The 20,752-nt window shown below is 40.3% G+C and overlaps 5 protein-coding genes across 5 annotated transcripts; 2 read left to right on the forward strand and 3 right to left on the reverse strand.

The window, feature by feature from the left end:
• Nucleotides 1-2,193: 2,193 nt before the first annotated feature.
• On the reverse strand, nt 2,194-3,601 carry MONOS_8941 (putative Proteasome subunit beta type-7-B). Its single transcript, XM_067879393.1, has 6 exons — nt 3,493-3,601; nt 3,260-3,395; nt 3,090-3,192; nt 2,875-2,985; nt 2,554-2,825; nt 2,194-2,411 (listed from the first exon to the last, which is right to left on the reverse strand). Exons 1-6 carry the CDS (start codon nt 3,583-3,585, stop codon nt 2,308-2,310), a joined length of 819 nt encoding a protein of 272 aa, XP_067720612.1. The 5' UTR covers nt 3,586-3,601; the 3' UTR covers nt 2,194-2,307.
• A 200-nt stretch (nt 3,602-3,801) lies between these two features.
• Nucleotides 3,802-6,582, reverse strand: MONOS_8942 (uncharacterized protein; the record flags this gene model as incomplete). The annotated part of the gene is made up of 3 exons (XM_067879394.1): nt 6,398-6,582; nt 6,179-6,344; nt 3,802-6,124 (listed from the first exon to the last, which is right to left on the reverse strand). Exons 1-3 carry the CDS (start codon nt 6,468-6,470, stop codon nt 3,802-3,804), a joined length of 2,562 nt encoding a protein of 853 aa, XP_067720613.1. The 5' UTR covers nt 6,471-6,582.
• Nucleotides 6,583-8,800: 2,218 nt separating this feature from the next.
• MONOS_8943 (putative centrosomal protein) lies at nt 8,801-10,085 on the forward strand (the record flags this gene model as incomplete). The annotated part of the gene is made up of 4 exons (XM_067879395.1): nt 8,801-8,844; nt 8,906-9,047; nt 9,133-9,397; nt 9,454-10,085. 4 exons carry the CDS (start codon nt 8,801-8,803, stop codon nt 10,083-10,085), a joined length of 1,083 nt encoding a protein of 360 aa, XP_067720614.1.
• A 62-nt stretch (nt 10,086-10,147) lies between these two features.
• MONOS_8944 (putative CoA binding domain containing protein) lies at nt 10,148-13,134 on the reverse strand (the record flags this gene model as incomplete). Its single annotated transcript, XM_067879396.1, has 2 exons — nt 10,148-13,020; nt 13,082-13,134. The coding sequence occupies 2 exons, from the start codon at nt 13,132-13,134 to the stop codon at nt 10,485-10,487; spliced, it is 2,589 nt and encodes an 862-aa protein (XP_067720615.1). The 3' UTR covers nt 10,148-10,484.
• A 50-nt stretch (nt 13,135-13,184) lies between these two features.
• On the forward strand, nt 13,185-20,651 carry MONOS_8945 (uncharacterized protein). The gene is made up of 4 exons (XM_067879397.1): nt 13,185-13,545; nt 13,616-18,930; nt 19,089-19,361; nt 19,504-20,651. The coding sequence occupies exons 1-4, from the start codon at nt 13,218-13,220 to the stop codon at nt 20,341-20,343; spliced, it is 6,756 nt and encodes a 2,251-aa protein (XP_067720616.1). The 5' UTR covers nt 13,185-13,217; the 3' UTR covers nt 20,344-20,651.
• The last annotated feature ends 101 nt before the right edge of the window (nt 20,652-20,752 follow it).

Genomic DNA, 20,752 nt, shown 5'->3' on the forward strand with positions numbered 1-20,752 from the left:
AATTTATTTTGAAATCTGAGAATGATTGATAAAGTTATGAGTGAATCAATTTTTTGATGCTTTGTGCAAAAAAAGCTTGAAAATCAATATTTTCCCCCACATGAATATGAAAAAAATCATTCAATGAAAATATTTTCTTTTTATCAACACCAGCCTTCACTTCATTTTTGTCTATTACTTCCATTTCATTTTTCTTTTCACTATTCAATATCACATGCTATCCCATTTTCACAGAATGTTTGCATCTGTTATCACTATTTCATAAAAGGAAAATTTATTTCTGCTAGATGGAAGAGGATAAATAGATGATAAGGACAATTTCACAAGACATGGCCCAGAAGAATTGCGTTGAACACAACTGCAGATAAAAGCTTTCTGAATTACAGTAGGAGAAAATGCAGTGTGGGTGACTTGAGTCAGAACATCGGAAATTTCAGCTCCTTTGGTGGAAGAAGAAGAAAAAGAAGATGGAGCCTCAAATCTGTTTGTCAGGTCAGATTTGAATACAGCAAACAATTCCCTGTCCAACGGCTGACAGAGGTGTGTGCCATGTGACTCGAAGGAAAAACCGTCGATTCGTTGTTTTTGGAATTCTCGCCAGATCGATGGATCTGCATGAGATACATGAGAACCAAGAAGAAGTTGAATATGAATGAATTCAGGTAAAAAGTGATTTCTTTATTCAATGATTGAAAAAGAAAAATGGGAAGAGTGTTCATTTTGATTCATTCTTTGTCCATCAATCCGCTTCCATTTTCACAAATCTCAAGCGTTGGAGATGAATTGCTTTTCAGTTCTTCCAAAAGATTGATGTTTGGTCACAAAATAATAGAAAAAAGGCACATTCATCCACTGTTACAACTGCTTCGAATACGGAATTGATCTTTCTTGGTGGTTCTTTTGAAAAACCATCTTTCGCATCAGCAGTGTGAATAACATATCTTTTGGAAGTTGATGGAACGATAGTGGAAGACTCATCAACATTCACATCAAAAACTGGATTATTATCAAAATTTTTATGCAATTCATCGAGAGTTTTGCTCCTTGGTTTTTGAAACACTTCTGCATGAAACAGCCAGTTAGTTGATATTCAAATTCTTTGACTTTCCAGTCTTCAGCTCCGGATGACATATGACAAGGCCATATGCCTTTGATATTGAAACATCAGTGTGTGGTGTATTTTCTTCATCTTTATCGTTTTAAACAATTTCCATCAACAAAGAAAATTGTGAAAATATATATATAATTTAAAAACAAACTAATTCACTTGATTTTTTTCTGTGTTAAACATGCCCCATATTTTGATTCAATATGATTGATGTACATAACTCTTTGTTCCTTTTTCTCCACTACTGCTGAATGCTTTCAACTTTTCTAACCATCCTTCGTTTTCTCAGTGCTCATTCTGCGTTCTTCATTCCTATGCAACAAAGTTCCTCAGAATGAATTGCATTCGTGATTTGCACAACACCATCCACAACGATGTGGGCTATTTGCTGCAGTCGATAGTGAAATCTTCTGCACTTGGCAGATGACCATGCTCCCTGAAATTGTTTCTGACTACAAAAATTTGTGTTTCAGAAGATATTTGGGTGATTCTTTTTGATTTCATAATTTTTCTATCAAAAATTTCGAACAGATAGTTTATCGCAAATACTTAAAAATCAATCAGATATTTTTGTAGAAATCATATTTGCACTTCTCTGTCTTTCTTTAACAACATGTGTCAAAACAACAATAATTAGAAAACAAGTGATGCTTTTTTGAAAATTGTTTTTTAAATAATTGTGAATTTGAAAATAAAACTTGCAACGAAAAAATATATATGATTTCAAAAATAATCACCCATTTTTATTATTTTTTTAATATTTTTTAATACACAATATTTTTTATATTTTCATTGAAATGAAAATAAAATATTTTTGAAAAATAACATTAAAAAAAACTGAAGGAGTTATGCACTATATGACCCTCCAATTCCACACAGGAGTTCAATGAAGGGACTTAACATCAACAATCTATTCCACAATTCAAAGTCTGTATTTTCAAACAGAAATTTTTATTTAAAACAGAAGTCATATTTGAACGAAAAATTCTTGAAAATATGAAATTGTTGGAAAAGACACTACTTTATAATTTTTAAAAAGGTCAAGATATAATTATAACCCTATGCAATAAATTTTAAAAGAAAAATAAACATCACCACATTTATGAAAGTTTTGACTTGGTTTAATGAAATGAAAAGATTGACACAATGCACTGAAACTCATATGTTTAGAAAGAAGTGAAAACATTTTATTTGAACGCTTACTGAAGATCTCCAACAGGTTCTATTTTATCATTGAAAGGCTTGTTGATTGTAACAGTCTCGTGATGAGTTGCGAAATCGAAAACTATTTCTTTCATAATTTCTGAAACAACCAAGCAAATAATAATAATAATAATAATCAATTAAAAGAAAGTGTATATAAAGCAATTTTGAAATTAAAATTATTCATTGTTCATAATATCAACAAATATTTATGATGAAATCGCAAAGAAAAAACATCAAACCCGTTTCTCCCTTCTTTACTGTCATAAGACCAGGAATCTTTTCTTGCCGAGGTGAAGGCTTAAGACAATGGTGATGTTGCTCGGTTATTCCATATGGAGGTTCCGGAATCTTTCTTATCACAACATAATCAACAAAGAAGCCACTTCCCTCATCGTTAATGATACCTGCTGTAATAGCCTCTTTCGCTAACTCAACAGCCTCTTCCTCTGTCATCCCCTCGTGATACTTTGATTCAATCACCCCCATTGCTGCATATGAACCAGATCCCTCACTTAAAGATGTGAAAATTTGAATTATTAAAGAATTTGAACAACACAAACACAGCGAAATTAACTTTATCAACACTCCCATGAGCAGCAATACAATACAAATGGGCTCCTGTATAATCGCATCCTCCAAGAACAAAGTAAACTCCAAGATGTCCTTGATATCTGAAATGCATTGCACCAACAATGAAATATTTAAAATCACAAGCATAAAAGAGAAAGATAATATTTTTTTTTTATTTTTTTTTAAATTATAAATATTTCCAAACGGGAATAAATGACGTTTAATTTGAACAACAGCTGTCTCCACACGGCTTGGTCGTCGCATGTTAAGTTCAAGCAATCTCAATTGGGAAGAAATCAATTGAGCAACTAAATGAATCATTAAATTTTTTAAAAAATAAAAGTAACTGAATATATTTCTTGCTAAACAACATACCATGCTCATTATCAGTAGCTGTACCTGCCCCTCCACAATAAATAGTTGGAGTGAGATAATGAAGCTTGAAAATCGATTTATCCATCACCATATGATCTGCAGTTGCACGTGTATCACCTGCTAAAACAACACCGCCCTTTTCATGATGATAATTTGAATCATGCAAACGGTTGCAAAGAACAAAAATAATATGAATCGGGAAATTATCTAACAAAAGTTAACAAATTTCACACATCAAAAACAATTCCACATATTGTAGTCCCTGTTTTCCTCGTGCCTTTTAATGTTTTTACGATATCAGTAGAGCCGTGCGTTAAATTTGACATCAAGATAATATGATCTTGCCATTATAAATACTTTAACTCAAAAGAGATAATTTTTCACTTTATAAATAATAGTTAAACACAAATGTATAAACAAAATTAATTAAAAAACAAAAAAAATATGTACGTACTTTTCTTAAAATGTAATCAAAAACTTTAGCATTCATCATTATCAAAAAAGAAAAAAAAAGATTAATTCGAAAAAAATATTTTTAAAGATTATCCATCAGATTCAGGAGGAAAACTAAGAGTAAAATCAGAAATCTCGTCGAAAGACGATGTTTCTCCGAAAAGCACATCTTCTTCTAGCATCTTCTCTCGGAAGCGCCGTTCGATTGGTGTCTCGTGCCATAAGCCAAGCTCGTCCTGTTCTTCAAACAAGAAGGAAAATGCAGGTGTTGACAAAGAAGGAGTAAATCCCTGCGTAGAAGCAGGGGACTGTGATACAGAAGAAGAGGAAGAAGCAATGAAAGGCGAAGAATGACGCAGAAATGAAGGAACAGTGTTGCTTGAAGCCAGTTCACCAGCCGCCCCAGCTGAAGGCGAAGAGGAAGGAGAGGGGGGCATCGACCCAGGGGTTGTCATCGCACAAGAGCTGAAATGCAAAGCGGAAGAAAAAGACGAAGCAAGCGAGGAATTTGGGTTGGCAGCAGTGAAAGGCGAAAGAGGCGTCAGGGGCGTGTAGCGTAGCAGCGACTGCTCGACCATCGATCCCAGTGCAGATGAGCCTGCAGACGCGTCTCTTTCGTAGATGTCGCTCAGCCCGTGCGGTGCATGGACGTAGCGGTCGCTGCGGCTGGCCTCGTGGTAGAGCGGCTCAGAGGGACGGGGCGACTTCAGCAGAGGGAAATGGGCGTTGGACTGGTAGCGCCGGGGGAGGATGGACGGGGCGGAAAGGATGCGAAAAGAGGAAGGCACCAGGGTGTTTGTGGGGGGAGCATTGAAAGCAGGTGAAGTGGACAGGCTGTTGCTTGTTGCGAGCTTGTAGTCTGGAGTGGTGTCGTTGGGTGCAGAAGGATTCTTGTTTTCATGATTGTAATCTGTCAAAGCAACTTCTGCATCTGGATAAGTCTGAGAATACACTGGCGTGCTAGCTGGAGATGAATCGCGAGTATTTTCAGAGGCATACAAAGCTTCAGGCGTCACAACAGCTTCCCGAGGAACAGAAGTTGGCTGCGTTGACTGGAAAGGAGAAGGAATTTGAGAAGACTTCAGAGACGCTGAAGATGAGCTGGAAGACGAAGATTCGGACGATTCTTCGCTTCTGTCAGAGCTGTCATCGTCAGCAGCACCTGCATCATTATATTCTGGGTCGCAGTGAGCTGAGTCTCTTTGCTTCTTTTCTTTGTGTTTGCTACGAAGATGCCTCCTTCGCGCTCTTCCAGAAGCCTTGTATCGGTCATGATCGTGTGACCTTGCTTTTTGTTTTTTCATTTCATTCTCTTCACCTCCATCTTGTCTTTCTTTTTTGTCATGTTTTTTTTCTGAATGATTGACAGAATTTTCAGCATCTTTTGTCTCAGATAAAAGTGAAAATATGTGAGTGTCGCTCTCTTGCTTCACAAATGGTTTTTGGATCGTTTTATTTTTAACATCCATTTTTTGTAAGTCATTTAATTTTCCATTTTCTTCTCTAATATCTGCATTTTTCTGATCTTGTATTCCGCTCTGAGTCTTTTTTGTGTTATTATTCTTCTCTTTCAAATCATTTTCTTTCTGTTCATTGCTATCTTTGTTTGTGTCACTTGGATTTTTGTCAAATTGTCCACAAGTTGGATTTGAATCGCTTTTCCTTCCATCGACCCTTCCCACAACTCCCTGATTAACTGCATGCTGCTGGTTTGGCATTCCATCTAACTTGGGCAACTGAGCCAGGTAAGGCAGTTGAAATGGGAATTGAGAAAATCCAACAGGTGCAGGAATTGTCTTGCCAAAAACAGGCTGTGTGGTGTAAACAGAAGAAGGTGCTCCAAATTGAATTGGCACACCAAATGCCTGAGGAAATGCGCTGCTACCGTTAAATTTAGTTTGAATTGGCGCAAGAAATTGTGGCTGTAGTTGCTGATTTTTGCTTGTTGATGGAATTAAATTATCTTGCTTGAAAGGCTGAGGAACTGGCATAAAGCTTATAGTCCCCCTTTCCGCTACCAAATTTTTGGGTCCTGATGCTAATGCCTGTTCACTCAAATGGTTTGAACCCCATGAGTTTTCATCAGCTGCCTTTTCTGATATGTTGCTTCCCGTGGCTTCGACTTCTTCAACAACTCTTGCAGAATTAATGTTACCAGCTTCTTTCTTAAAATCATTCGCTATAATTTCTTCTGCTTTGCTTTGAGAAATTGAATTCAATTTTGAAGAAGATCCTTCAAGTAAATGTGTAAAATACGTTCCTGATGAATTTTCCAATTCTGCGTGTTCTGTTGAATTTACTCTTTTCTCTTTGCTAACTTTTTGGGAAATGATATGTAAAAGAATTTTAATTGTTTCTATTATGGCATAGCATCTTCTGTACTCGTCAGTCATATCCTCAATTGATTCCTCTCTGAAATAAAAATAAATTGATAAAAAAACTGAGTTTAGTTGAAAAAATACAAACTTTTTGAATTTTTGCGCAGTTTCTGGACTAGTAGGTATAAACATCTTCTTTTCAAATAGTTGTCTTGAATTCTCAAAAAGAGGAATTGGATGGTCTGTGAAAAGTGTTTCAACAATCGCCTCACAATCGGACTCAGCCGAACGTATTTTCTTCAATAGAGAATAATCTAAATTGGGGTGTATGAAAAGAACTAAAGAATAAGTAAAAAGCAAAACATACACCCGTCTTTTACAAAAGACATTTTTGCCTTATGTTTGTCTGTTCTGCATCGACTCAAATAGCTTGTATCCATAAATGCTGTATTTGAACGTGTTGCGCAATGATAAGTTTTATAAAAAAGATAGTGACGGTGATTTAAACTTCAAAATGAAAAAAATTAAAAGTTCCAAAAGATAAAAAATTGATTATGGCATTTTGAAAAAAAGAACTGTTTAATAATCATTTAAAAAAAATCTGTTATTTTGTGAAATTCATAATTAAAGCGATAATGTGATGCATAAATCTAGTTGAAAAGAGAAAATTAGATGTTATTATTTTGCATTAGATGAATTTAATTTGAAAAGGATTTTTAAAAAGCATAAGTTGTCCTTCTTTCTCTGCAATTTTATAAAAAACACAATCATTGCAGTTGCTGTCTTCGTTTTCATCTTGTTGAAGATTTCATATTCGTTGTTGTCTTATCTTCCTATCAATAATTTTGGTGATCTACATGCTACTCTTGTATGATTTATAGCTTTTCTCGTCTTTTCCTGCCTTCTCTCTTTCATCAGATCTTTCCATTTCTTCACAAATGCTGGCTCTCTCACAAATCCTTCAAAAGAAGTGACAAAGTCTGATACAAAATATCTATATCTAGCTAATCTTCATCCCAATCCCTTTCTCCAGTACATTCTCTCCACATTTTGTTTGCATCAGCTTGCTTTGCATCAATATTTTCAATGACTCCTTTCGAAGTTTTCCCCTTTCAACGGCTTCTTCGATTCGGGCAACTGCGGATTTCATCGCAACGGCTTCAACGCTGCAACAACAATCGGTTTGATCTTTGATCTGTTCTGTTTTCTCTTCTGTCTCCTTTTCTCATTTTATCTTTTGCCTTTCTTTTTCATAAGACACAAAACATGTTTGCTCTTTCATGTGATTCATGAGAAGAAATTCTTCAGACACATCCCAAGAACGGATTCAGACAATCCCCTTCAAAATGTTTGTTAGGTGCTTTCCTCCAACAGTAACAGTTTTCATGGTGTCTTCAACTGGAAGCGTACGATAAAGTGGAGTAATTCTCGTACTACTATGCCCAACATCAACAATAATAGCGCACTCAGGAAAAGATTGCAGAAACTCTACCTCAGGTGCAGTCTCTTTCAAAGGTTTCCCATCACACATCTCGATTATAATCCCCCACAATGTGCTAAAATACTTCAGATTCCAAACATAAAGAAGGGGGAACAAATTCTTCAAAAACTATATGATAAATCATTTGACTCAATGTTTGCGAAATTATAAGTGGGCTAGACAAGATTAATGACATTTTTTTGAATTTTTTCCTTTGTCAATCCAAAATATGAAAATGAGTTTGCCCAAATATCCATCTGCACCTTTATATCGACGACATATTCCTATTGAATAATCTAGTAAATTAAAGAAGAAAATATTCTTTATGATATATAAAACAAACTTTTTCAAACACGGATTGAACTGTCAATCTTCCCATGTTGTAATGAGAAATGTCATCTCCATAAATATACGATCGTTTAACTTCCTTTTTTGTTCGTAACGATGCTCCGAGATTTAGCATCGCTGTTGGAGAATGAAAAAGATTGAAAATACTCATTTCAATGATAACAAATTGTGATTTACTGCAAATGGGTATCTAATTATTGATTTGCACATTATTTGTAAGCAACGTGAGTGTATAATTAAACAAGGTATTAATTTATTATCTGAAAATGAAGAGATTCAAACAACATTATTTTGATTATCACCTCGCTTCATGTTCAATCTCCAAATCAAGTTGCAGAAACAACAAAAATTGAAAAAATATTATAAAATAATTGCTCACATATTCCATTTTTGAATTTTGTAAGTGAAAATTAACAGTGAAATATTTTGATTTCCCTGAAATGGTTATAAAAAAATGCTACAAATAAAAATTTGTGCATATGAAGGAAATAATTAAAAATAATAACTGTGCTGTGGCAAAAATAAAATAAAATCCTCCTATCTCAGGGGTTGATCTCTCAGAAAGATTCAAAGAAAAGAAGTTGAGAAATGCATTACAGCCAAGATTTAGACTTAGATTTGTGTTGCTGCTTCACCTGCAGAAGTTCCGGAAGATGCGCTTCCTCCATTCTTTCTACGTGCACAGTATCCAATAATTGCGAGAACGGCGATGATAAACACAATAACCATCAAGATAATAAAGATAACGTTTCCAGCGTCTGCCTGAAATGATATAAAGAAAATAACGCGATGACAAGTTGTAGCATCATCAAGAATTCATAAGAAAATAAAAAAGTCTGGAAATAGCGCGCGCAAAATGAAATTCAAACCATGTTGATTTTATTGTTGAATTCGATCAAAATTCAACCATTATCTTTAAATAACGATTTCAAAAAATATAAAATGGAGCGTTTTGTAACTTTGAAAAAACGTTTGGAGGCCATGAAGTGTGTATATAAGTATATTTTATATTAGATATTTTTAATTCGATTTTTAACCTCTTTTAAGGTTTTACGAGCCTCTTGGAATCGACTCTGTTCCATTGGTTGAAAGACTTGTTGGAGAATTATTACTTGCGACCGACACTGTAAATTCGTTAGAAGCCGAAGTTAAAAAGCTTAGGCAAGAAAACAAGTCCCTGAACAGTGAGGTTTTAAATTTTTATTCAAGTTTAAAAAATCGTTTTTTTATAATACATTTGATATGATTTTTACAACTTTTGTTGAACGCCTAAGTGTGACTATTTAGCACATGATAAAAGTCGTGTTGTAACAGAACTTAATGAACTTCACAAAAAGATGGTGGCACAAAGTGTTCAAGCCCATGCAAGAGAGAGACAAGGTGAACTTTCAATGGAACAAATGGCAGACAAAATAAAAGATACACGTTTTCTCAATACTCAACTCACACAAAGGCTGCATGAACGAGAGGAAGAGTTGGAAGATTTGAAAAAGAAATATGACGAACTTCTAGCTGATTCTTTGAAATCTGTGCAAACAAGTTTGTTAATTTTTTCACATAAATATATATAAATAATAATTGCTTTTAACAATTAGGTGGTGGAAGATCAATTCCCCTTCGGCGTCTCACTTCAGCAAGAACTCCTCAACCAGTTGTTCCGAATGCAAATCGTGAAAGAGCAGCATCTGCCACTCCAAAATCTTCTCGTGCTTATTCATCGACTGAAAAAGCAGAAAGCGCTAGGTGCATGAAGGATATGGAAGAACAAGAACAAAACAGACGCTCCAAAGAACAATATAAGCGTGATTATTACTCTTCACCAAGCACACATTCTCGAGGATCAGAGCATCATCATCGGCATCATTATCGCCATGACATTCATGATGAATCCAATTATGAAGATGATCAGCCAACGTATCGCTCTTCGCAGGCATCATCGTCATATTGTTCGAGCTGCTATCCTTCTCCAACCACATCATCGTATAGCTCATGCGATTCGTGTTCATATTGCGCTGCAAGAAGGCAGCATGATCCACGTCAAGATTATGAGAAGAGGGACGAGGAAAGAGAAGAGGAGAGAAAGTGGAATCAAAGAAGAGAAGAAGAGAAGAGAGGAAGGGGAAAACATTTCAATGAAAAATATGGAGATGATGAAGAAAAGATGTGGGAAAGAGAGAAAAGAGAGAAAGGCCAAATGAGATCTCATTTCAATCCAGCTCGAACTTGAACGCTTTATTCATTTCGTTTTTCTGTGGATTTTCTTTCATTTCACTAAATTTTCATTCATTCTTTTTTATTTTTTTTTCCCGATTGTTATTTGCTTGTGGGATTGTAGAATTCAAAAGCACTTCACATTTTTTGTAACAAAGAAAAAATGATTGTTTCAATGTTGATAAAAACAAGTGTGAGAAACATAACTTACATTAAAAAAGACAGCAGCAAATGAGCCTCGGAACGAAGACGAGGCTGCAAATGCTTCAAATTCTTCTCTTTTAATTGAAAATACTTCCAACAGATTTATAATAATAAAAAAATAAAAATGATCACTCAAAATGACAAGGTTCGATTTCTGATTCAATTTCTGATTCTCTTAAAATGTTGTGAAAACATAGCAATTGTTTTTCATTTACAACACTTCTCCGCGCATTGCAATGATGATCTTCCCAACAGCACGAGCAGCAGCGTCTGCACGGCGGAACACAGGAATGCCACGTGCAATAAGCTCAGAGGTGACATGGCGATACAAGTTGCCTGACTCAATCGACACAACAAACGGCTTCTCCTTCCCAAACTTCTCTTTCAACGCAACAATTCTGTCAATAAACCCGCCTGGTGCATCGACATCTTCGGGATGGCCTGGCCCTTTCTCTCTGACTTTGAACTGAATTGACTCTGGAACAGTTGTAAGCACTGCTGCGTCACAGCCAGCGTCTGACAACATAATCTCGCAGAGGTCGCACCATCTGTTCTCAGGTAGCATCGGAGTCACATCCAACACAGGCGAAATATCAATAACACCCTTCAGACCAGCACTGACAAACAACTCTTCGATCTTGGCGGATGTTTCTGGAGACCACTGGGTAAGTGCAATAGACGATGGGTTGCCTCTGAAGAGATGGTCTGCCAAGCAGCACTTTTCATATCCTGCATTGCTCACCATTCCAACACCTGCCGCCTTTGTCATCGGTCGTCGCAGAGCTGAGAATGAAGGCATCAGAGCACAGCACATCAAAATCTGTTCGTATTCCTCAAACGAATCGCACACAACAGCGCCTCTTCCAGCAGAGCGAATGAGGAACGAGAACATGTCATAATCACCAGCCATTGAGGCAGTGTGACCTTTTGCAGCGTCTTTTCCCTGGGCTGTTCGACCTGATTTGTACACAACCACAATAATGCTTAGTTCTGCTGCCATGTGCAGCAACTTAATCAGGCGACGCCCTTCTCCTTGGTTGAAGCCTTCGATGTAGAGTCCAATTGCAGAGACGCCATCATAGCGAGATTTTGCACTTCCATCGGGATGCTCTCTTGAATTCATGATGTCCATGATAACATACTCCAGGAAGTCTGTCACAGACAAGTCCAGCTGGTTTCCTACAGACACAGACATGCACGGATTAATAATGCCAACTAGATCAGACGAGCGAGAAATAAGCTGTGCTCCACTTTGAGAAATGATAACAACATTCTCAGCACCTAAATACGGCATCTTCTTTGCTTTTTCTTCAGCAGGTGCATCAAATACAGCATCTGGAACAAGACCTCCTTCGCTTTCCTTCATCGTCAGTACTCCAGAAGAGCTCTTGTACTGCGGAGTGAAGAGGGTATCGATGGATCCTTTGGATGTGAACCCGAGAGTATTCGGCCCGCATATAACAGGTCGCTTCTCGGGTGTCATGTTGAGTGTGTTGAGTTTCTGCTCCATCTCGTGCTGGATTGCTCCTCCTGTCTCCGTCTCCGCAAACCCTGCTGTGACAATCAGCATAGACTCTGCTGCATGCATGTCAAATGATTCTTCGCAGAGCTTCTTTGCAGATCCTGCGCCAACAGCCACAATCAACAGATCAACTGGCTCTCCTCCTCTCTTCTCCAGCACTTCATTCATTGTCTTGTAGCATGTGCATCCTTCAACCACTTTCTCAGCTGGATGAAGAAGATATATCGATTCCAATGGAATTGATCCGTTTTCTCTCGCCTTTCGTGCCATAATTGAACCAGGATTATCTCGACGCTTTCCCGAAGCTCCAGCAATCATAACAGATTTCGGATGAAGCATTTTCTCAATCTTGCCCAAAGGCTTGGGGATCATAGAAAGTGGCAGCGCTGCAATTTCTTCTGCTGATAAAGCGGCTTTAGAACCACATTCACAGCATGCTGAAGGTGTAGCTGAAGATGAAGAGTTGTCACATCCATGTCTGAATGTCAATCTTTTAGCTCGAAGAACTCCATCCAAAGCAATTAAATGTCCATCGTGAACAGTCGCTGGATTAACTTCAAGTTCTTCCAAACTGAATTTCGAATTTCGATTAAAAACAGAGAAATATGACGAAGCCCATTGAAGTTTTTTAAGTTGATTTATTAAAACATCCAATTCCAATCTCTTCTTAGTTCCACGTGCAACACCAGTCAAAATACGAACAAGTGGAAGATTTTCCAATAATTTACGATTTTCGTCCAAGTTCATATTTGATGGAAGAAATAGATTTGCACGATTCGGCTTCATTTGTTCTTTCAATTCCTCAACAAGGGTACCTCCAAATCCAAGTGCAATCATTGGACCAAAGTCATGATCTTGGAAAAGAGAAATCAGAATTTCGTCTCCAAGAGAACCTTTCATTGGGAGCATTTGAACAAATAATGTTCCTTTATACTTTTCAGGTGGAAAGCGGGATGTAAAATCATTCCATGCCTTATCAGCATCTGCTGGTGTAACATTAAACAATACACCTTTTGCTTCGGTTTTATGAGTCAGGCCATCAACAACAACTTTGGCAACAAACTTTTCAACTCCCTTTGGCAGCATTTCTCCAATCTTAGATGGATCTGTTCCAGCTGGTATAAAAATACGTGGAGGTGTTGGAAGTCCGAGGACTTCAAGGAAATCGTAAACTTCATATTCATCAAGTGCTTGATTTGGGCGCGAAACACATTTTTCAAGAATGCTTTTAAAAAATTCAAAAAATATGTTTCAACTCTGCTAAAACAAATCTTCATCAAAAATACCTTTCAAGTTTCTCGATTTGCTCTGCTGGAATAATTGGTTGGACGAATTCCATCGTTTTACACTTTTTTCACCCATAGCATTATTTGACAAATGCAAATGTGAGGGGCATGATCAAACCGTTGAATTCATTTTTTGATGATTATAAGAAAAGTTGTTTTCGATTGGCTTCATCAACTCAATGAGAAAATAACAGATGATGGACCTGGTCCAGAAAATGGAACTATATGCCTATCTGCTCTTAGTTCAATGCTTTTTCAGAATGGAGTTCATTTTTTTGAATTATTCCAAGTTTTGGCACAAAAGACGGATAATGGACAAGCTCAACAACAACTTTTGAAAACAAAAATTGTTAAGAGTCAAGCTCGTATTGCTATCATGTCAAACTATTCTAATCTTGCTCCTCTTTTTCGTCTTTTCAATGTTAACTGTGATTCGGTACAATGTGAAAGGATTGCAGATTCTGGTGTGCAGTTTTTTGTTTTATTCTTAAATTTGATTTTGTTCTGTTTTTATGTTATGTATTCTTTTGATAGATGAGGAAATTGTTGCTCAACTTCTTGACGCTCTATTTTGTTCAGTTGTGGAGCAATCTCAAGGAAGCGCGAATGGCTCGAAGGGCCTTTCTGGTTTTCATTATCTTCCGGTGGATTATCCTTCATTGAACGACGAGCTTTTAACAAAAGCAAACACCTGCATTGATTTGCTTATTCTTATTTTTGAAAACAGTTTTCGACTACGAAAAAAAGAAATTGTTGAACTCATGACAGATAGAATACCTGATCTTCAAGCACTTTTTGTAGATGCAACTGTTGAGCCATTTAAATCTCAAGCACTTCGATTTTTCAGATTATGTCATCGTCATACGCTCATCTTTGTGACACTATCTCAATCTGACCCACCTTCATTATCATTTCTTCTTCAAATTGAAAGTCTTGGATTAAGATGCAACGACGATGCAGTGTTGCGTGCTGCAGCGGATGCACTAACTGAATTAGCAGAAAGTGCTTTTGAGGCAGATGGAATCAAAGAGAGAAATGGTCGCATAAAGACTTCAATTGCCTCGACAGCAAATACCTCTTATCCGCTCGCATACACCATCCTACAATGGTTCAACGGCGTTTCTGTGCCGTCCATCCAGCAGTTCAAAGAGGCTTCTCTAGCCCCTTCCGAGCAGTCTGGCTGTGCTGTCTTGACCAACACACTTCACAGACATCCTCTTGCAGCAACACATTTGGCCTCTCTGCTGCTCTGCATGGGGCAGCTTTCCTTCACGTCACTCTGCATCGCACACACCCAGTCGATCTTCCACTCCTCCTCCCCGCTCATCGCCGGCTTCAACGAGTGCCTTGTTGCTGCCATCGATGCACTTCACACGCGCCACAGCGCTTCCTTGCCAGCTTCTGCACTTCATCCGCCCACAACATCCACCTCGTCTTCTTCTGTTGCTGCTGCTTTTTCTGCATCTGGCGTGCTGTCTGCACTGGCTGACTGGTGTTCTTCACAGGGCACAGCCGCTATGGCTGATCTTCATAGAGAAGTGGATGAGCTGGGCTCTTCTTCTCTCTCTTCTGCTTTTCAGACAGAGCTGCTTCCGCTTCACCACACGCTCTGCACACTCCACTCTCTTTTATCTCTCCTCCTCCGCATCGAAGGCATCTTCGCCAATGAAACCGCCACTGACCCTGCCTTCATGTCCCGTGTCGACTCTCTCCTCTGCGCCTTTCTGCGGCATCTCCGGCAGATCATCACAGCCACACAGGAAAACACAGAGGGAGACGAATTTGGCAGCAAAGAGTGGGATTCAGGGGCAGAATCAGCTTCTGGCGCTGCCGGAAACCTTTTGTCGCATGTGGGTGCGATCTGCCAGGCGCTGCAGATGAAAGAGCTGTGGCTCATCAGACAGCTCTGCCTGCAGCTGAATGAGTGGAGCGCTGAAGTCTCAGAGCGAAATGCCAGTTCACCTTCCCCTTTTCCTTCCCCTTCCCCTTCACATTCGCGTTTGCTCTCACAAAAGACTGAAGAAGACATTCAGGTGCTTCGTATTGCAATCACGCTGCATCTGAAGCAGTTTCTCGTGCTTGTCACAATCCCCAGCCGAAGTCTGTCATCTCTTTCGCTCTTCAAACAGGAGCAGCAGAATCAGCAGATGACACCTAGCTTTTCACCCTCTACTTCTTCTTCACTGCAGCCAGCAGACAGCTCAGCTCCTCTGCTGTCGCTGCTGAGCTCTTTGCTGTGTGAAGACTCGCTTTCTGCTTTCTCCCCGTTTGCGCCCAGTCTAATTGGTGTTACTTCTCTTGTTCACTCACACTACTTCCTGTCGATCATTGCATCTCGCCAATCATCTTCTTCCCCTTCTTCTTCTTCACCTTCTTCCTTTTCCTCTTCTTCTCCCTCTCCTTCCTCTGCCTTGTCAACCATCTCCTCAATGGCCTCTCTTGCAGCGCTTCCCGCAGTCACCCCTTCTCTTCTGTTCTCTTCCACATCCACCCACTTCATCACCCACGTCACCAACGCCCTCACCTCATCTCTTCCTCTCTCTTCCCTCCCTCTCCTCTCTTCCTGCCCGTTCCCCATACGCTTCTCTTCTGATGAATCCCTTTCTTTCTTGTCTCTTATTTTGTCTGCTTTTCCTCGCGAACTCACTCCTCTCCCCTTCGCTTCATACCTCATCCGCATCTTCAGCCTCCCTTTGCTCTCAAAGGGAGCTGTTGATCTTCTCTATGCTCTTTCGGTGCATCCTTCGCTCACCCTGTCGGCTGCTGCTGCATTGGCAGACGCACTTTCAGTGCTGATGCTGCATGAGGGGGTGCAAAAGGCACTGGATGCTGAAGAAAGCGAAGTGGCTGCGGAAGAAAAGAAGACGGCGGGAAGAATGAAACGCAAGCAGAAGAGAGACGCTGGTTATGGGGCAGATGTGAGCTATATTGAAGGAGAAGAAAGAGAAGGAGAAGGAGAAAGTGAAAAAGAATACGAAGAAAGCGAAGATTATGTGGAGCATGTGCTGGCGCTCCCGTCTCTTCCCTTTGTTTCCTCTTTGCGCTGTTTCCACGCAGCCAGCCTGTTCTTCTGCTTCCTCTGCTGCCGTTTCCACAGCTACCCGCTCATCCGCCGTGTGGTGCTGTCGCACACACAGAAGACGCTCTTGTTTCTTTTGGCCTCGTCTTCATTCACAACAGCATTCATCGCACATCACCAGGCAACTTCTTCTTCTGCTTCTTCTTCTTCTCAAATGGAAAGAGAAAGTGAACAGGATCTGCTTCGAATGGAAGGCAGACAGATACACCCGTCGCAGCTGACGTTGAACGAGTTCAAAGGAAAAGCAGATTTTGGTTGGATTCCAAAGACATCGCAGAGAATGCTGATGAGCACAATTGTAACACTCGGAGCTACTCGCATCCCTCTTCAGTCTATTGGGGTGATTCCTTCACCTTCTGCTTCTGCTTCAGCATCTTCTGTGCCTAATGCATCGGCTGTTGGTGCTTCATCATCATCATCTTCTTCTTCTTCTTCCTCTGCTTCTGCTTCTGCTTCTGTTTCTTCTATCTCTTCAGTCGGTGATGGCATGACCAAAGTGCTCCTGAGGCTGAAGGCGACTGCAAAACAGATCTTTTCCTTAACAGCGGAAGGAGGAGGAGGAGACGAAGAAAATACCATCGAAAAGCGCAGAAAAGCCACAGAAGAGCTGTCAGACGAGCAGAAGAGGAAGCAAGAGACGTATTTTGTGTTTGAGCAGCTGCTGTCGTTTGTGTACAGGGCATCAAAAAGTATGAAGAAGAACATGATGATTCCGCTGAGGGAGGTTCTGCCGTTCATCACGAGAGACAAAGAGAACGAGAAAAAGAAAGAGAACAGCAGCGAAAAGGTAAGTGGGGCAGATGACAAGAACAAAGTGGGGAAAGTTAGCAGACGGAATTCGAAGCAAGAGATGATGGCTGCTAACAAGACACACGAAAATGCTTCTTCTTCTCATTCTTCTTCTTCTTCTTCTTCTTCTTCTTCTAATTCCTTCAGTGAATCCAAAAACCCTGCTGATTCTCTTTTTGTTGACGAGCTTTTTGCGAGTGACTGCCGCAGCCGGCTGGCGGTGCTTGTGGATCAGAACAAGCAGATGGGCAAGTGGGCAGCATTCAGCACAGCCACAGGAAACAATGCTGATGTCTATAATTCTTCTTCTTTTAATTCTTCTTCTTCTTCTCCGGATTCTTCTTCTTCCTCTTCTTCAAAAGAAGCTTCGTCTGTTCTGAATCCATTTGCTGGGTACACTTTGAACGACGGGGCGTTTGCGTTGAATCTTCTGACGTCATCAGATCATCGCAAAGTGAGTTTTCGAGGTGTCAGCGGTGCTTATACTGGAAGAGAAGAAGGAAGTTTACGCAATTTGGAGAATGAGGAAGAGGAAGATGAATCTGATGATGAGGAAGAAGAAGAGGATGTTGCAGAGGAGGAGAATAAGCTGGCTGCGCTTGCTTTGCAAGTTCTGAGGGAGCTGAAGGCAGAAAGCGAGGCATCTGAAAGCAGGCAGAAGAGGAAAGAGGAGAAGAGGAGAGAGGCAGAGAGGAGGAAGAGAGAGAAAAGGGAGAGGAAACAGAAGGAGAAGAAGGAGATGAAGAGGAGGAAGAGGGAAAGGAGGGAGGAGCTGAGGGAAGAGAGAGAGAGGATAAAGAAGGAGCTGCAGGAAATAGCAGAGCAGAAGAGGCAGAAAGAGATGGAGCTGAAGATGAAGCTGATGGGGAAGAAGGGAGAAGGGGAAAGTGCTGATGGGGAAATGGAAGGAGAAGGAGAAGGAGGAGAAGAAGAGGACGAGGCGCTGAGGATTGAGAAAGAGAAGCTGGAAGAGCTGAAGAGGAAGCTGGAGAAGGAAGAGGAGGAGCAGAGGAGGAGGTTGGAGGAACTGGAAAGGGAAGAGCAGGAGGAAGAGGAAGGAGACAAAGAAGAGATGTTTGACGAAGGCATTGAAAGCAATGACGAATTGGATAGTTTATCAGAAGAAGAAGAGGAGGATGAAGATGAAGATGAAGAGGAGGAAGAGGATGAAGAAGATAGTGAAGATGAAGACGATGATGCATTAGCAGACGATGCATTTGCAGAGATGCGGAGAAGAGAGAAGAGGGAGCTCAGAAGAGCCAAAAGGATGGGGAAGAAAGAAGGCAAACGGGGGAGAAACGGAAGAGGTGGAGATGGATATGGCAGTGGCTATGAGAACGAGAATGAGAAGAGGAATGGAAATGGAAGAAAAGAGAGGAAAGAGAGAAATGGGAAGAGAGGAAAGCAGTCAGCGAGCTATTTGAGCGAAGAAAGCGACTCGTCGTTGTCTGTGGATGTGGCAGAGCTGCTTCCGCTGACGCCACCTGCGCGTTTTGCGAGTGTGAATGAGAAAAGGGAGTTTGAGATTGAGCAGGCGAGGAGGAGGTACCTGCTGAAGCAGCACGAGGCGCGGGTGCTGGAGAGGAAGAGGCAGAAGGAGAAAGAGAGGAAGGAGAAGATTCAGAGGGAGAAGAGAGACAGGCTGGCGAGGAAAGCAGAGGAGCGGTGGGTTTTGGAGGCGGATGAGAAGTACAGGGCGAAAGATGCGGCGGAGCGGGCAGAGGCAGAGCAGAGGAGGTTGGAGAGGCAGAAGGAGAGGGAGAAAGAAAGGGAGATGGAGAGGGAGAGGAGGAAGTGGAGGAGGATGGTGCATGAGAAGAGAGAGCGAGAAGCAATGCTGAATGAAGAGAGGGAGCAGAGGAAGAGGGAGGGGGCTGGGCCTGTCTTTGGAGATGAAGGGCAAGCAAACGAAGCGCTGGCAAAGGGGAAAATCACTCCTTCTCCACAGAAGTTCCCGTTTAAGACACCAAAAATGGCAGCGGTTTGGATTTTATTTTTATTTATTTGTTTATTTATTTTAATAAAACTATCTATCTTTTTATTCTGTGTTCATTAAATGAACTGTGCTGATAATATATCAATGCAACTCTGAATAAACACATGATTGATGACTTGTTTGTCGATAAACTTGTCTTCCAGTCTGCGGGAGAGCGAGCATACGAGCAGCACATGCAGAAGCTGGAGGAAGAGCGGCAGGCGAAGCAGAAGGAGATGGAGGAGCGAGAGAAAGAGAGAGACAGAGAAAGGCAGAGAAGAAGAGAAGAGAACAGAGTCCGACTGGAGGCGATGAGAGAGGAGAAGGAGAAGGAGAAGGCAGAGAAGGAGAGGCTGGAAAGGGAAGAAAAAGAAAAGAAGGAGATGAAGGAGAGAATGAAGAGAGAGAAAGAAGAAATCGAAAGGAAGAAGAGAATGGTATGAGCTTTTCACATATTATTTATTATTTGGAGATATTTTTTCTTTCTTTTTGCGCATCTTATTCTATTCAATTAATCCATTTTCATTTTAATATTTAATCGTATTGTGTGTTTTTTCAACATTATTGTTTGTTCTTCAGGAGCAGCTTGAAAAGTACTATCAGCAGCAGAAAGCTGAAAAGGAGGCAAAAGAAGCAGCGGAGAAAGAAAAAGAAGAGAAAAGGCGCGAAGAAATGAGGCGGATGAAAGAAGAGAACGAAAGGAGGAAGATGGAGCTGGAGAAGAAGAAAGAGGAGAAAGAGAGGGAGAACAGGGAGAAGGAGATGGAAGAGGCAGAGAGGAAAGAGAAAGAGCTGAAGAAGGAGAGGGAGAAGGAGAGCAGGCGAAGAAGAGAACTGGAAGAGAGGCTGCAGCAGGCGAAGAAAGAGAGAGAGGAGAAGCGGCAGCAGTGGGTCGAGGAGCAGAAGCAGCTGCTTTTGAAAGAGGCATCAAAGAAGAAAATGGATGCGTTGAAGCCTTCTGTGGTTGCCAAAAGGAGTAAGGAAATGGATCAGAATGAAAGCACAGAGAACGAACAGGAGAATGACGAAGCGATGAAGAGTTATGAAAACATGGAGCAAAAAAAGGAAGATTATGACCAGCCGTTGGAGTATGAAGAGAACGAAAGACAGGTTGGTGATGAGGGAGAAGCAGCTGAAAATGATGATGAGGAAGAGGATGAAGAGGGGTTAATAGCGCAGCAGGAAGGCATGCCTTACAGCGAAGAGGAGCGTATGCGTGTGCTGATGGGCAGCGAAATGGCGCAGATGATTGAGCAGCCTGAGACTGAGGAGCAAAGCAATCAACTGACAGACTTAGGGCCATCAGACACAGATGAAAGCGCAATGGGAACTGGAAACAGCGGTGAGGGAGAAGGCGATGGGTATTTGGATCGTCCGCGTATGGTTGACCAGTCGGAAGATACAAGCCAGGATGGGTGAAAAAAACGAGTTTTAAGAATATTTGCATTTTATTTTTTTTTTTTCACTTATTTTTTGACATATTTTTTATTTCAAATTAAATTTTTCTTGAACTAGATAGATTATTAAGTGGGGAAATAAGTTGCTATTTGTTTTATAATTCTTTACTGTGGTAATAGTTTTGTAACTTGAAACATCTTTGTTGTTTTTGTTGAATCTTATGTTTTTATTGCGTAAAAGAAAACGATTTTTGACATTTCTCATAATTTGCAGAAAACGTTAAGATATCTAATTTTTTGAAGCTAAAGAATATTTCGTTAGAGAACTAATTAATATACAACTCCTCTTTCTATTTGGGATAGAGCTCCGTTTTATGGGCTCAGCCGATCAATGTGACGTGAAATTTGTGGTGTTTGCTGATGTGATGAAA

Source organism: Monocercomonoides exilis (assembly GCF_001643675.1).
Source record: "Monocercomonoides exilis strain PA203 chromosome Unknown scaffold52-633478, whole genome shotgun sequence".
In the NCBI taxonomy this organism is placed as follows: domain Eukaryota; phylum Preaxostyla; order Oxymonadida; family Polymastigidae; genus Monocercomonoides; species Monocercomonoides exilis.

Bases quoted from the DNA above. Each gene is read 5' to 3' on its own strand.
- MONOS_8945 (XM_067879397.1), top strand. From the start codon at position 13,218: ATGATTATAAGAAAAGTTGTTTTCGATTGGCTTCATCAACTCAATGAG. The intron at 13,546-13,615 runs GTGTGCAGTTTT...TTCTTTTGATAG, and splicing joins TGAAAGGATTGCAGATTCTG to ATGAGGAAATTGTTGCTCAA. The intron at 18,931-19,088 runs GTTTGGATTTTA...CTTGTCTTCCAG, and splicing joins AGACACCAAAAATGGCAGCG to TCTGCGGGAGAGCGAGCATA.
- MONOS_8941 (XM_067879393.1), bottom strand. From the start codon at position 3,585: ATGTCAAATTTAACGCACGGCTCTACTGATATCGTAAAAACATTAAAA. The intron at 2,826-2,874 runs GTTTGTGTTGTT...CACATCTTTAAG, and splicing joins GATAAAGTTAATTTCGCTGT to TGAGGGATCTGGTTCATATG. The intron at 2,412-2,553 runs GTTTGATGTTTT...TGGTTGTTTCAG, and splicing joins AGTAAAGAAGGGAGAAACGG to AAATTATGAAAGAAATAGTT.